Source organism: Salarias fasciatus, chromosome 5 (assembly GCF_902148845.1).
Source record: "Salarias fasciatus chromosome 5, fSalaFa1.1, whole genome shotgun sequence".
Taxonomy (NCBI): domain Eukaryota; kingdom Metazoa; phylum Chordata; class Actinopteri; order Blenniiformes; family Blenniidae; genus Salarias; species Salarias fasciatus.
Window position 1 is genome coordinate 29678076 of NC_043749.1, and position 13838 is coordinate 29691913.

General features: G+C 43.7%; 1 protein-coding gene across 2 annotated transcripts; it reads left to right on the forward strand.

Annotated features, from left to right (window-relative positions):
* The first annotated feature begins 9523 nt into the window (after positions 1-9523).
* LOC115388784 (junctional adhesion molecule-like) lies at positions 9524-13166 on the forward strand. 2 transcript variants are annotated; one of them, XM_030092056.1, is made up of 3 exons: positions 9524-9693; positions 11841-12178; positions 12281-12512. In XM_030092056.1, the coding sequence occupies exons 1-3, from the start codon at positions 9615-9617 to the stop codon at positions 12362-12364; spliced, it is 501 nt and encodes a 166-aa protein (XP_029947916.1). In that variant the 5' UTR covers positions 9524-9614; the 3' UTR covers positions 12365-12512. The 2 variants fall into 2 exon arrangements, with proteins under 2 accessions (XP_029947916.1, XP_029947915.1); XM_030092055.1 differs by having other exon boundaries at positions 9529-9693; positions 11841-12182; positions 12281-13166.
* Positions 13167-13838: the final 672 nt, after the last annotated feature.

The following is a 13838-nucleotide window of genomic DNA, read 5'->3' on the forward strand; positions in this document are numbered from 1 at the left end:
GAGAGAGAGAGAGAGAGAGAGAGAGAGAGAGAGAGAGAGAGTCATTCATTCACAAATGTGAACATGCTGCTCTTATTACCCGGAGCTGCTCTGTGTGTGTGCGTGTGTGCGTGTGTGTGTGTGTGTGTGTGTGTCTATATTTGTGGGGTCTAATTTGGAAGTGAGGACTTATAGGGGAGTGTCGGCGTTTCAAAGCCTGACTCAGAGATCAGGGGCTCGTTTCACGAAGGCGGTTCAGAAAACTCTGGTCTCACCCTGAACTACTGATCCCCTCTGAGTCGATCTGGACCATCGGAGGTTTTTGGTTCCAGAACATTCAAACTGAGTTTTATATTCACAATTATGCTAGAGGAGGAAACTGCTTGAAACGTAGAATATTAATTTAATTTAGGTTGAATCAGACTGAAAGAAGAGCACTTGACAGCAACTTAAAATAAAATATAAAAACATAGTTTAATCAGGTGACAGCCTGGAATAATCTCCTGGCAGAACCGTGAACCTTGTTTTACCATGAAGAATAAACGAAGTGGCTGTTTGACGGCTGCTTTCACACACTGAAATGTCTGAAACCAATTCAAGTCATGTTGCTGTAGAGGCTTGACAATAGTTTGATAAAAGATAGACTAAATAGTTTTGTTAAATGGTGGATTGCAAACAGATACCCCATAAATGTCTTTGTTTTATATACTCGTGGTTCAAAATCAAGCTGTTGAGTAAAGTGTAATTCCTGTGCTTCGCACTGGTCGAACCACAGAGGAAGAAGACTTCCTGTGAAGTAAAAGCAGCTTCAACGTGTGTGCCTCTCTTTTCTTCATCACAGAGACAAGCTGCTTTATTCACACTCACGTTTGACCTCTGAACCCAGAGGAGCAGCATCAGCTCACAGCCGTGATTCAGTCATGACTGAACCAAGAACTGTGACTGAACTGGAACTTGCAGTTTCAGATTTAACGCTTTCTTCTGATGATTGGGAGTTTTCATTTTTAGATTCGGATTCAGACGAAAGAAACGAGCAGCAGATGCCGCTCACACGACGTTCCGAGTGAAAACTCCTCTTTTCTGTGTTTTCACTTCAGAAAGGTTTCACGTTAACGCTGATGTCCGTTCCCATGGAAACATCAAAACAATGAAAACTATGTAGTGAGCAGGTCGGGCCACCAGCTGGCGCTGACACACACACACACACACACACTGAGAATAAAAACAGTAGAAACGCGAAAAATGATGAACACACACACACACACACACACTGAAGTTTGAACTTTGAATGTATGACTTTATAAGTTATATTTTATTGTTATTGTTGTTTTTGATTTGATGTGCTTATTTCCTCTACGATGTTATCTTGATGTTTTCCAAAAGTTATGTTTTCAGTGGCTCCGAGTGCCGTTATCATGTAAACACACCCCCAAAACACAACACAAGTCTGGCCCTAATGCGAGCCTGGTTCACCTCTCAACTCTCAACCCTTCTGTGGAGTCTGCATGTTCCTCCTGTGCAGAGCTCATGGTTTTCATCGCTCATGGAAAACAAGACGAAACTGCTTCTGCAAAGAGATTTACAAAAAAAAAAACATTTTGCATATTTTTTTCCTCAAAAGAAACCATGATGAATTAGTTTTTATTTTCCTGTGTGTGTGTGTGTGTGTGTGTGTGTGTGTGTGTGTGTGTGTGTGTGTGTGTGCGTGACCTTGTAAAGTTACACCTCTCACAGAAATACCTCTGACGTGTTGCTGCACACAGACACATGTAGATAAGCTCACATGTCCATGTTCACACACTTTCACCACTTTCTCTCACACACACACACACACACACACACACACACACACACACACACACACGTTTGTACTTATATCGTTGTGAGGACACTCGTTGACATAATGCATTTCCTAGCCCCTTACCCTAAAACTAACGATCGAAAATAAATGCCTAACCCTAACCTATGCCCTAAACCTAACATAAACCCAACTGTAATCCTAAATCAAAAACCAAGTCTGAACCTCAAAAAGGCCAAAAAAGACCTTTTGAAAAGTGAGGACCGGCAAAAATGTCCTCATTTTGCAAAAATGTCCTCACTCTGTTGGTGAAATACAAATTTTGGTCCTTACTTTTGGGTATGTACATGAACACGAACACGAACACGAACACACACACACACGAACACACACACACACACACACACACACACACACACACACACACACACACACACACACACACACACACACACACACACACAAACACAATTAGCAGAGTTTAAAGCAGCCCAGCAGAGAGCCTAATCACTTTAGTTGAAAAAGTGTGCTGCAGGGTATCCTGCACGTGTGTGTGTGTGTGTGTGTGTGTATGTGTTGGTTCAGGTTCCAGCCTACATTCCAGCTGAGGTGTGACTCTGACTTCACATGTCCAACACTGCTGCTGGGATTCGACACTATGTGAGCTACACACAACGACAACGACGACGACGACAACAGTGACATGACTGGGAGCCGCACCAAAAAAAAGATGGAGGCTATGTTCATCTAAGAAGACCTCCAGCACGAAGACACATCATCCATAGTGTGTGTGTGTGTGTGTGTGTGTGTGTGTGTGTGTGTGTGTGTGTGTGTGTCACCTGCTCTCTGAAACCTGAAATCTGAACCCTCATAATGTTGAACACACTCCAGAAATCGTTTCATTCTGCAGAGAAATTCCCCCTGAACTTCCTCTGCTGAGCTGAAAACACTCCGCTGTGGTTCAGCTGGCGGAGTGTGTGTGCTGGCTCTCAGTGGGAGGGCTGCAGGTTTGATTCCCCACACGTCGGAGCGTACTTGCGCAGGAGTGAGAGCTGCCTCCACTGCAGTCCGTTGACCGTTGGCTGAACCGTCATCAGACTCCAAGCTGGAAAGAAACATTTTCGCATTTTCATTTAGAAAAAATTCCCCGTTTTGAAAACGACGTCCGTTTTTACGGAAACAGAAGAGATGCTGAGAACGACGTGGTTTTCATGTTGGGCCACGAGAGGCCACTCGAGGCGCTCACCGACAGACTCTCCTTTCACCGCCTGGTGGAGGCGGAAAGAAAATGAGATTTTTTAGTTGTGGAAAAAAGAAGAAATCCAGTTTACGGTTGTTAGTTTCTGGAAATAGAATCTTGATTTCTACTTTTTTTACTGTGTAACGGAGGAGCGATTCAACATGTTACTGGAGTTTTTTTTTTTTTTATAAAATCCTCAGCTTTTATTCAGGAGAAAAAGTCTGATGAAAAAGGCACTTTGAAAAAAAAAAGATTTTCAAAATATTTACCAAAAATGTCACTTTTTAATCAGTGAATAAGAATAAAAAACGTTGAAAAAAGGTGAAAGTAACTTCCCAACTCAGTGTTAATGGAGACGACAGATTGTTTGAAGGGAATGTTTCTTCGAAAATGGGAATAACTTTAATTTTATAGTAAATTTCTTACTTATTGATCCTTTAAATGTGAAAATTCGACAAAAAAGCCAGTTTTCATGAATTTCTGAGAAAAAAAAACCTTCATTTAGGAATCAGTAAAATATTAATGAGGTCCTCTTCCTCCTTCTCCTCCTCGTCTTCCTGTTTCTGTATGGTGATAAATAGAAGTTATGAAACGTTTGATGAGTTTTGTTTTGAAAAGCCTGACCCTGATCAGCTGCTCTCTCCGTTTTAAAGCTGAAACTTGTTTCGTTCGTCTTTCGCTCATCGAGGCTGCAGAAGCGGAGAGACTCGCCTGAAAACGACTTTACAGCCCAGTTGCATAACGACAGGTGATTCTTCATAAAATGTGATTGAAGGGAGAAGCGGCGGTGAAGCAATGCTCGTAAAGAGGATTTCCCAGAATCCCCGGGGTCAAGCTGGGTGTCAGCCTGACCCTGTGTCCTCGTCTGACCCACAAAGTAGGTCAAGGTCACGGAGATGTAACACAGATTTCACCTTTTATATCTGTGGTTTACCTTCTCGATCTCTCTCTCTCTCTCTCTCTCTCACACACACACACACACACTGTGACCTTGGTGGGACCCTCACTGAAGCTACTCATTAACTCCAGAGTGCTGACGTGGGTCTGGACCGCGGCAGCTGACAGGCTGAGGGATGGAGCGGCCGCAGCAGGGCCGACCTGGGAGCGTCGCCACGGTAACACACACACACACCTTCAAACGCCACGTTTCGAGATCGTGCCCGGCTGGAGGATCACCGGTCGCGTGACTCAAAGTCCAGCATGGCTGAACAGATGTGCTCAGAATCAGCCATGGTGGTGAAGTGGAGAGTTCTTTTGCCTCACGGCGACAGGATTCCTTGTTTGAGTCCGCTGTATGTGCAGGTTTCATGTTCTCACCATGCAGTGTGTAAAGAGCTCTGATACGATTTCACTGAACTCCTGTTTACTGATCAGCAAACTCATTTATTCCTGAAACGACACTGTCCTCCTGACGGCAGCAACACAGATTCTTCCTCCTAACAACACCAGACTTTAGAGCATCTTCCTCCTTGATGCAGTCCACATTGCACTTAAATGTCTAACTAGTTTTTTTTTAATATATATATACAATAAATTATACAGTAACTTAACTACTTTTCAAAGACATGACTTGGATCAATCACTAGTTAATACTTTTCTAATCAGTGTTTATCAAGGATTTGAGATTGAAGAAATCTCCATATTCACACCTTTAGATGTGAGAATGATCAACATTTGTTTAAGTCGTCGGCTCACATGATAGCATTAGCATCACATTAGCTTACATGATTACTCAGGCTGAGATGTGAATGAAGCATCAGTCACTGGCAGACTGGATGAACCTCAGATCTTCATGACGGCTTCACTGAGTTCATGTTCATTTCATTTTAGTCTGGATCGCCACTGATCTCTGTTTGCATCGACTTGTTCCAAACTTCAGACCTGCTCAGACGTCACCCAGTGGGCTCCGCTCCAGATCGGTGGGATTGTGGTGGACACACACACACACACACACACACACACACACACACACACACACACACACACACACACACACACACACACACACACAGGAAAACATTAACTGCTGATACACACCTGTCAGTGGCAGTTGAAGGGAATTTTGACCCACATGTTCAAATAAACCTTCGTCCGTTTCCTTGAACTTCATGAAACTTTCCTTATCTCGACTCTTAAAGTTAAACGTTCCAGCAAAACCGCCGATTCTCTCATGGTGATCTTTTTGGTTTGAACATCATAGCAGGACTTCACAGTGATGTTTACAGCATAACTGGTTTCTAATTGATTTATTCAACAATGATGTGTTTTTTCATACAGTAATACCACAGCCTGATATTTCTCTCATGAAAAAAACCCCCCAAGAAATTACTGTAAAATGAAACTCTTGTGCAGTTTTATGGCGAATACCTTCACTTTCTGTCTTCCTCTCCTCAAATCCCCCTCCCCCACCCCGATGTTCTCCCAATAAGTATTTCCGATTCCTCAATGTGGGCAAACACAGCTGTTCACTGATTTACTCCCTCCAACGAAGACGGTGTAATAATGCATCTGGTGTGGGTTTCCATGTGTGTCGAGGTGGGCGTGTTCGTGCTGGAACGGCTGTGGGGCAATAAAAATTAACTGACCCGCTCAATCATTTATCACGGACGCCTTTATGAGGAAACAATGCTCCACATTTTAAATCCCACAGATCAAACCATGAGCAGGAGATCAGCGTCTCGTGACTGCGACTGACGTGAGACGCCGAGCTGAACGAGATCGGATCTCCCTCCGAGATCCAGCGGATCCACGTTCCCTTCAGTTCACCTCAATGAAACAGCGTGACGCTCCTGAAGCCTCCACGCTTTCACTGGAAATGCACCTTCTCTGTTTTCATTTCAGAAAAGTTTTCATGCTGTCATGAAATCACACTAACATGTGCATGTGTGAGCGTCTGGCCGACACTGATGAAAACCCAGCTCCAGCCTGACCTCCGGCTTGACCTCCAGCCGGACCTCCAGCCTGACCTCCAGCCTGACCTCCGGCCGGACCTCCAGCCTGACCTCCAGCTAGTTTTCGGGGATTTTGCAATGGGTTTTCTTTTCCTGTAACTGTGCCGCTGCTGTAAGTTTTCGTTTGACTGCAGAGCTGTGAAACATTAACAGAGCTGCTATTGTCAGCCAGAGGTGCTCCAGAGGTTATCGCTGTGACTAATCTTCATTTTTTTGACTGATCAACCTGCTCTTTCTTCCCGACGACCTCCTTCCATGCAGATCTAAAGCCTTCGCTCAATGAAATGTGTGTAAAGTGGAGATTTAAACAGACTTTGAAGAAAATAAAGACCCAAGCAAGATGTTCCCTCACCTGACAAAGGGAGAAGAATCGTTTGGATAAAGGAGACGTTCACATAGACAACAGGAGAAAAAAAACAAAAAAACAGAAATCTCCACCCTGGATGTAAACTGAGAGCAGAAACTGAAGCCAGGAGGTTTTTTTCTTTACGTTTTCAAACCTTAATCCCACATAAGGCTCAGAAAGTTAGTTCAGCAGTTATATAAACATGCTGTTTAATGGGTGTCTCTTTCCCCAATCCCCATTAATCACCTTTCACTGACATATATTAGCGCGTTCGTCATCCTCGGCCTCATCACTCATCACCTCCTCCTCGCCTTGTCATTCCTGTCTTCTTCATCACCGTCAACATTTCTAACGCCGTGTGCCAGTCGCGGCCTGCTTTTCAGGGAAAAGCTCGTAAAACTCTCTGACAGCAGCCGGCGGTTTGATTTGTTCTCTCTGTGAGTGATTTAATAAGCTCCGGAGCTGTGATCGTCCCAGAGAGCGAGCCACCGTCGCATTCTTCACAGCTCATCTCTCAAGAGCCGGGAAAAACATGAGGCCTGTCCGTTCACAACAGGTGAAAAAAGAAAGAAATAACAGCAAAATAATAATCCTCAGTGCACAAAACCCTTTCATCGATCAGCCTCTACAATAACAATAATAATACTTATTTTTCCAGTTTGCTTTATTTCTTCATTTGTGCCAAAAATGGTGTCAACAATATAAATAATCTTTGAAACTTATAGATTTAACTCCCCCACTGTTATTCAATCAATTTCAATCAATTTATTTTTGTACAGCCCAGTATCACAACAACAGCTGCCTCAGAGGGCTTCAAGATGTTACATGATAATGACTTTGATAATAAATGAATCACAGTGTAGTGTCCATATAAACAGTCCACAGACAGAACAGAGTGAGAGCGTCGACATCAGACCAATAAACATGGTGGCATGAACAGTCCACAACAGCTCGTCAAGGACTGAACTAAGTAATGTTATAATGTTCAAACAATAAAAACAGCGAATAAGCATAATGTTAATTATAATGTCAATTCTGCAGCATAGCCAACTGTGGAACTGTTTAAAGGGCGTTTCAGTGAAAACTTTCCATTTTTTTGTTTTCATTTCAGAGAAGTTTCACATTTACACGGCAACAACGTCTGCTTACTTCTTATTGTAAATCTACTAATGGTGGAGGATTTAAAACGTTTCACTATGACTCTCACCTTGTGTGTGTGTGTGTGTGTGCAGGTTTCACTCTGACTGTGTGTTTGTGAATGAGTGACACACACCACAGGCAGCTCACGGCTGTTTGCCATTTGGTGCCATTAAATGTTTGACCGTCTCTCTGCTGGCTGCAGATCTGAAGCTGCTGACGCTTCACTGCCGTCAACAGCAGACCTTTGTAACCATCAAGACAGAAGAAAATCAGTGAGCCAAAGCTGATAAACTGATAAAACAGACATCAGAATCTGATCATTTATGCAACGATTTTCAAGTGAAAATGTATTGTTTACGCATTTTTTGTCATGAGAAAACTTGGAAGGACTTCACAGCAATGTCCAGCAAAAGCAAATGCATGGATTATTGGATGGAGTGTTGCTTCACAATAAATCTGGGCTTCTTCATGGTAGAACAGTCTCTGACTGCACATGTTACACAGTGCTTCACTCTGACCCTCAGGGCGCGAATTAGGAAACGTCTTCAGACAGAATGGTGGCGGTACATCCACAATGCTAAGCGAAGCTAAGCTACCCGGCAGCACCGTCGTCTCACAGTTTTCCCTCTGCGACACTGTCACCCAGTCGACAGTCAGTCTGTCAACGTGTGGAATGAACTCATTTGCTAAAGACACGTTCACTTTATGCACAAATCCCGAAATACTGGAAAAAAAGATGAAACGATCACAGAAAATAAGTGAATCGTAGGGGAGTGTCCACATCTCGCCACACTGATCTAGCAGAGACCTAATTAATTTGTTAACACTCACAGTCGGCGCTTCTATATGTTCATTTCTAAGGAAAAGTGATCATTCACAACAATGAAATGGTTCTAAATTGTTGGCAATACATGGCAATAAATTATAATTATTTATCATAATGTACTTTCCACATTTCACACACATTCTTGTCTTAAAAGACAGTTTATTTAACAAGTTGGTGACTGAAGACAGCAGCCACAGTACCTCCAGGCTGCTATTGTCAGGTATTTCATAATTCAGCTTATTATTGTTGTGTGTTTTTTTTTTTTACTCTACTGACTGAAGCAGCCAAAGTCAAAATCAAAGTGTCCCTATGCACAAGTGCATTAGGCAGCACCTAGCTCCATTTCTTAACCCCAGGCCACACAGCTACAGTGAGTAGTGAAAGCTACAGTTGGGGGTTAAACCTGTAGTAGCTCGGTGTGTTCGACCCCTTACCCCGTTCTATAGTGTATACGCCAAGCACCTGGCTAGAAGGCAGTAGATACCATTTTTATGGTCTTTGGTATGACCCAGCTGGGATGCGAACCCACGACCTCCCGGTTGTGAGGCAGACGCTCTACCACTAGGCCATCACGGAAGCAGCCACCTCTGACAGACACATGCTACTTTTTTAAACCATGAATTTCTGACATCTCTGTTTTAATGTTCAAGATTGGATAGTTGTTTAAGTTCAATTCAATTTCAATTCAGTTTTCAAGCTGCAGAGATTCGAATTAAAAAAAAAAAAATCTTTGATTAAGTGTGTGTACGTGCACGCACCCCACCCCCCCGGGTCACGATTCAAGTGCTCAAACAAAATTTGGCCTGTTGCCAACTCAAGTTGCCGACCCCTGGTCCAAAAGAAGAAAAAATAATGACATGGCCTCCTTGTTCGCCTGATCTGAACCCCAGAGAGAACCTGAGGTCCCTCATCTAATGTGAGATCAACAGGGAGGTAAACAGTACACCTCTCTGAACAGAGTCTGGCAGGCTGTGGTTGCTGCTTTGTGTAATGTTGATCGTGAACAGATCAAGACACTGACACGATCAGTTTCTGATCAGATGAGGTCTGAGGTCCAGGTAAACAGAGCCACTACTCACCAGAGGAATGATCCTCACTCAGCACCACAGGTGATACAGATCACTGCAGTCTGCAAACACAAACCGGTCCCACCGACCTGGAACAGAGATGGAACGATGAAATATGCTTCAAATAGGCTGCAGGAGCACAGAAAATAAAATTTCCTGTCTCCTGCAGTGTCTATGGCATGTGAACAGCCCGTTATGCAAATTAGGCAATGGCGTCAATGGTGACCTTCATAACTTTCATAACCTCCAAAGCACGGCGAGGCAGATATGTCGTCCAAAGGTTCTGCGTTTTTTCCTTTGTTTGTTGCTGTCGCCGCCATCGTAGACGTGGCGTCTGCTTCAACTGGTGAGTTTTACCTCCAGGTTTCTCTCAGACGCTCAGTCCGACACACTACGATTGAAACTGTGATTTTTTTGTTATCTTATCTCATGAAATGGCGGCGGTACTGGTTAGCTCAGGGCGCTACAGTCAGCAGAGCTGCTTTGAATGCTGTGAACACTGAGACACAATAGAGATGTGATGATGAAGAAAACGTGTGAAGTAAATCTTCTGTTTGGAAGTTAAATGAAGCTTTACGAAGGTTCCTTGTTTTGTTAGGCGCTTGTTAGAATGACAGCGCTGACGGTCGGTTAGCATGCTAGCTGATAGCTGCTGACTCATGGCTGTTATGAAACACCGTCTTTTTTCCATTCCCACATGAACATAGTCCTTCACTTTCACCTAGGAAAAGGCCATGACCAAGAGACAGCAGACACACTCCTAGGCATGATGAAGAATGAAAAATCATTTGTTTGGAGGTGAAATGAGAAGCATTTGTTTAGTCTAATACTTAACGCGACGACGCTCATGAACAGGAAACCAGGTGCCGACTGACAGAAGCTATGAAGCAGGTGCTGAGACAAGAGTCACACGAACAGGAGTTTTATCTGGTTTATTTCCATCATTTCTACATGAACAAGTGTGTGTGTGTGTGTGTGTGTGTGTGTGTACTTGTACAGCTATATGTTGTGAGGACCATGGGTTTTAACCTTACAAGTGAGAACAATTTTCAGAAAGTGAGGACATTTTTGCTGGTCCTCACTATTCGATAGACCTTTTTTGGCCTTTTTGAGGGTTAAGACTTGATTTTTGGTTTAGGGTTACAATTAGGTTTAGGTTTTGGACGATTAAAGCCGTTTTAGGAGCGGCGTTACATGCCCCATGTACTAGCCGTATATGGATGTCCGCCGCTCGATTTCGGATCTAAATTTCTCCCGAAGCACTGTTTGAATCAGAAAAGCCTTCTGGGTGAGTATATTGTTCTACTTCATTCTATAAACAACATGAAAGCTGTTTAAACCGTACTTTTATTTTAACGACTTCAGTTTTTTTCAGGTTGATTTATCCGTCAATAAAGTCGAGTTCGAGTCAACAAGTCGTGATGACGTCAAGACATTGACAAAGGGGACAACACGGACACGCGGCTATCCAGCAATGAACAACTTGCATTAAAGTTCACTGCAACGTACAGCCTCGTCCATGCTTCACATGTCCGCATGGGTGCGCGTTGCGCATTGGTCCCTGTTACGTAAAAATATTCATTAATTCCTATCTGCAAGAGTCCGATCGCGGACGTCCGTGATGCACACGAATTTTCCCACATTGCACGTACGCGCAGGTCGCGCCGGTAGCATGCGCAAGAGTGCCACAGCAAACAAAACACGACGGACGCTAACTTTGAAAACTGACTGTGTGAAGCTCTCACCCCCCACGATTCAGAAACAGAAAAAAAAAGGCTACACAAATTCTAACTCTAAATGATAATATACTGACAATGTATGTGCTTAATTTTTTTATAAACAATCTGTAATAGAGGAGCAGATAAACAGTCGGAGTAGTACTGGAAAAGCTTCTCAAGGATGCGTGGATCAGTGCGCCTGCATGGAACGCGCACAGCTGAGCCCAAAAATGTAGTAGCATGGGAGAAACCGCGTGAGAATCGGTGGTGTTCGGACGCTCCAAGCGGAGGTGAACAAGATACAAGCATCAACAGTCCGTCTGACATTTTAACCCGAACAAAACAAAGGCTAACGAAGATTAATTAGACAACAGTTTTCAAAGTGAAATAAATGGAAATTAAAAAAATCAGAACCGCAAACAGGCACCACTCAGAAACCAACTTCAGCTTGCAAAAAAAAAAAAAGAAAAGAACTTGCCAGCCTCTAAAGATGAAGGGTAAAAAAAATGAATCATTATTGCTGTAATATTCTTAGATGACAATCAGTTTAGTAATCCTACTCTGGGTCATCTTCCCTCACACTCTTGGGCTGCGCTGCATGTTTTCCTGGAGAGAGATGAGCTGCGCTGGATGAGGGCTGGCGCGCTGTCGGGTGATTGGGTGAGAGAGAGAATAACCTATGACTTGTCGACTTCTCCAAATTCAAGTCGACTTGTGCGACGGGAGTCGACACGTCGACGTTTCTGTTAATGCCCTAGTCTGTTGCTGTTTTCAGACCATCCGGTCATCAGAGCTCAGATCGGACAGACGGTCATCCTGCCATGTTCCTATCAGAGCCACACTCCAGTATTAGTACTACGATGGAACCAGACCAACATACAGGCGGAGCATGAGAACGACTACGTCCTCCTCGACCGACAAGGGTCTCTGGTCACAGATCATCAACTGCGGCGCTTCCAAGGCCGGGTGGAGCTGCAGGACCCCAAGCTGGAGAACGGAAACTTCAGTTTGATCCTAAAGAATGTGACCGACTCTGATGACGGAACCTATGAGTGTGAAATCATCCTGAAAACAACACCGGAGTTCATCTCCTTGACAATCGTCTCCCTGATTGTAGGTGAGCGTGAGTCTGTTTAAACACAACACAATATGTGACCTGACATGTCGACATGTTGACCTGTTCCTCCTCCTCACCCTGCTTCTGTTTGACCACAGAGGACAAGACCAACGAAGAACAAGACACAGAGAGCAAGAGCGAAGATGGACAAGGCAAAGAGAACAAGACCAGCAATAATTTGATCATTGGACTGTCTGTTGGACTGATTCTTCTTGTGATTGTTGTGATTGTAGCTATTGTTGCTTGTAAGCATCGATCAGCTGCTGCTGCCAACATTTCACAACCATCCGTTCGCTTCTCCACTGTACACAGTGGCTACTGTCTTAAAGGTTCTGTCTGAATGGCAGCTGAACATCCTCCTCCTCATCACCTCACTCTTCCTCCTCCTCCTCCTCATCGCCCTGCTCCTCCTCATCACCTCACTCTTCCTCCTCCTCCTCCTCATCGCCCTGCTCCTCCTCATCACCTCACTCTTCCTCCTCCTCCTCCTCATCACCCTGCTCCTCCTCATCACCTCACTCTTCCTCCTCCTCCTCCTCCTCGCCCTGCTCCTCCGTCAGTGTCACTGACAGCACATGTTGCATTCCAGCCATGAACCTGAGCCCTTGGGCAGCGCCTGTACTTCAGCTTCAGGTCCTGCTCGCTCTCTGTGGTCCAACAGGAGTCTGTGCCTCAACATTTCTTCTAAGTTTTGTTCTGGAGCTGCTCAGTTGAACCACATAAACTCACATTACTGAACACGGTTACAAATTGTTCTTTAATTCATTCATAATTATTCCAAATTCAATCATTTGGAATTTAAATATCCTTCATGTTTACATGGGAATAGTAATTCCAAATAAAGGTTTACATGGAAAACATGTTTATTCACCTTTATTTAATCCCATTTTCTCTCTGGGGGTCGGGAAAGGTTCTGATTGGATTGGGGAAGAAGTGACGTATTGAGTAACCAACCTCGGAACTTTTATTAGGGAATTAAAGGGGAATTTAAGCCTTCATGTAGACGTGGTCACTGTTGTTAGGCAATATTGTTTGGAGATGAGATCATTTCTCACTTGAGTAAAAATGAAACCATGTAATCTGATCTGAAAATATCAGCAGTGTGATCTGCTTGTTCGGAACTAATAAGTTGAATAACAATCAAACCTTTGACTGACTATCACTTTGTCTTGTTTAAATTAATTTATTTCTAATCTGCAGATTACAGTGGTGTGCTGATTGTTCTTCATGGTTGACGGTTTACAGCTGACTCACATCTGGCCTGAAGTGCTCTGAACAAACTTAACATTTGTCATCATTCAATCTCTCAACAATCAAATCTCCACCATTAATCTCGAGGCGACTGAATCCAGACAGCTGGAGTTGGTCAGAAGTCTGGAAAGATGTTCTGCAGCTTATTCAAGCAGATTCATGTGTTTATGCTGTTCTGCTTTTATATATGAAGAAGTCCAGGTGACTAGCTTCAGTTTCCTCTGAGAGGCCTCCTACGCTGACAAAATGGCCGTTTACACAAACATTTCTATGAATCCATGAAATCAGTATTAGCTTTTGGGGTTTGGGGTCAACACTAACATTGTTATGAATAACATACTGTGGTAAAAACCACCAACCATAACCAACCACAACCAGTGACGGCCGGCCAATAGGGGGCGCTAG

What these genes read in the sequence shown, in the direction of transcription:
- LOC115388784 (XM_030092055.1), top strand. Translation starts at nt 9,615, where the DNA reads ATGTCGTCCAAAGGTTCTGCGTTTTTTCCTTTGTTTGTTGCTGTCGCC. An exon ending in CGTGGCGTCTGCTTCAACTG is followed by an intron (nt 9,694 to 11,840) that starts GTGAGTTTTACC and finishes TGCTGTTTTCAG; the next exon opens with ACCATCCGGTCATCAGAGCT. An exon ending in AATCGTCTCCCTGATTGTAG is followed by an intron (nt 12,183 to 12,280) that starts GTGAGCGTGAGT and finishes GTTTGACCACAG; the next exon opens with AGGACAAGACCAACGAAGAA.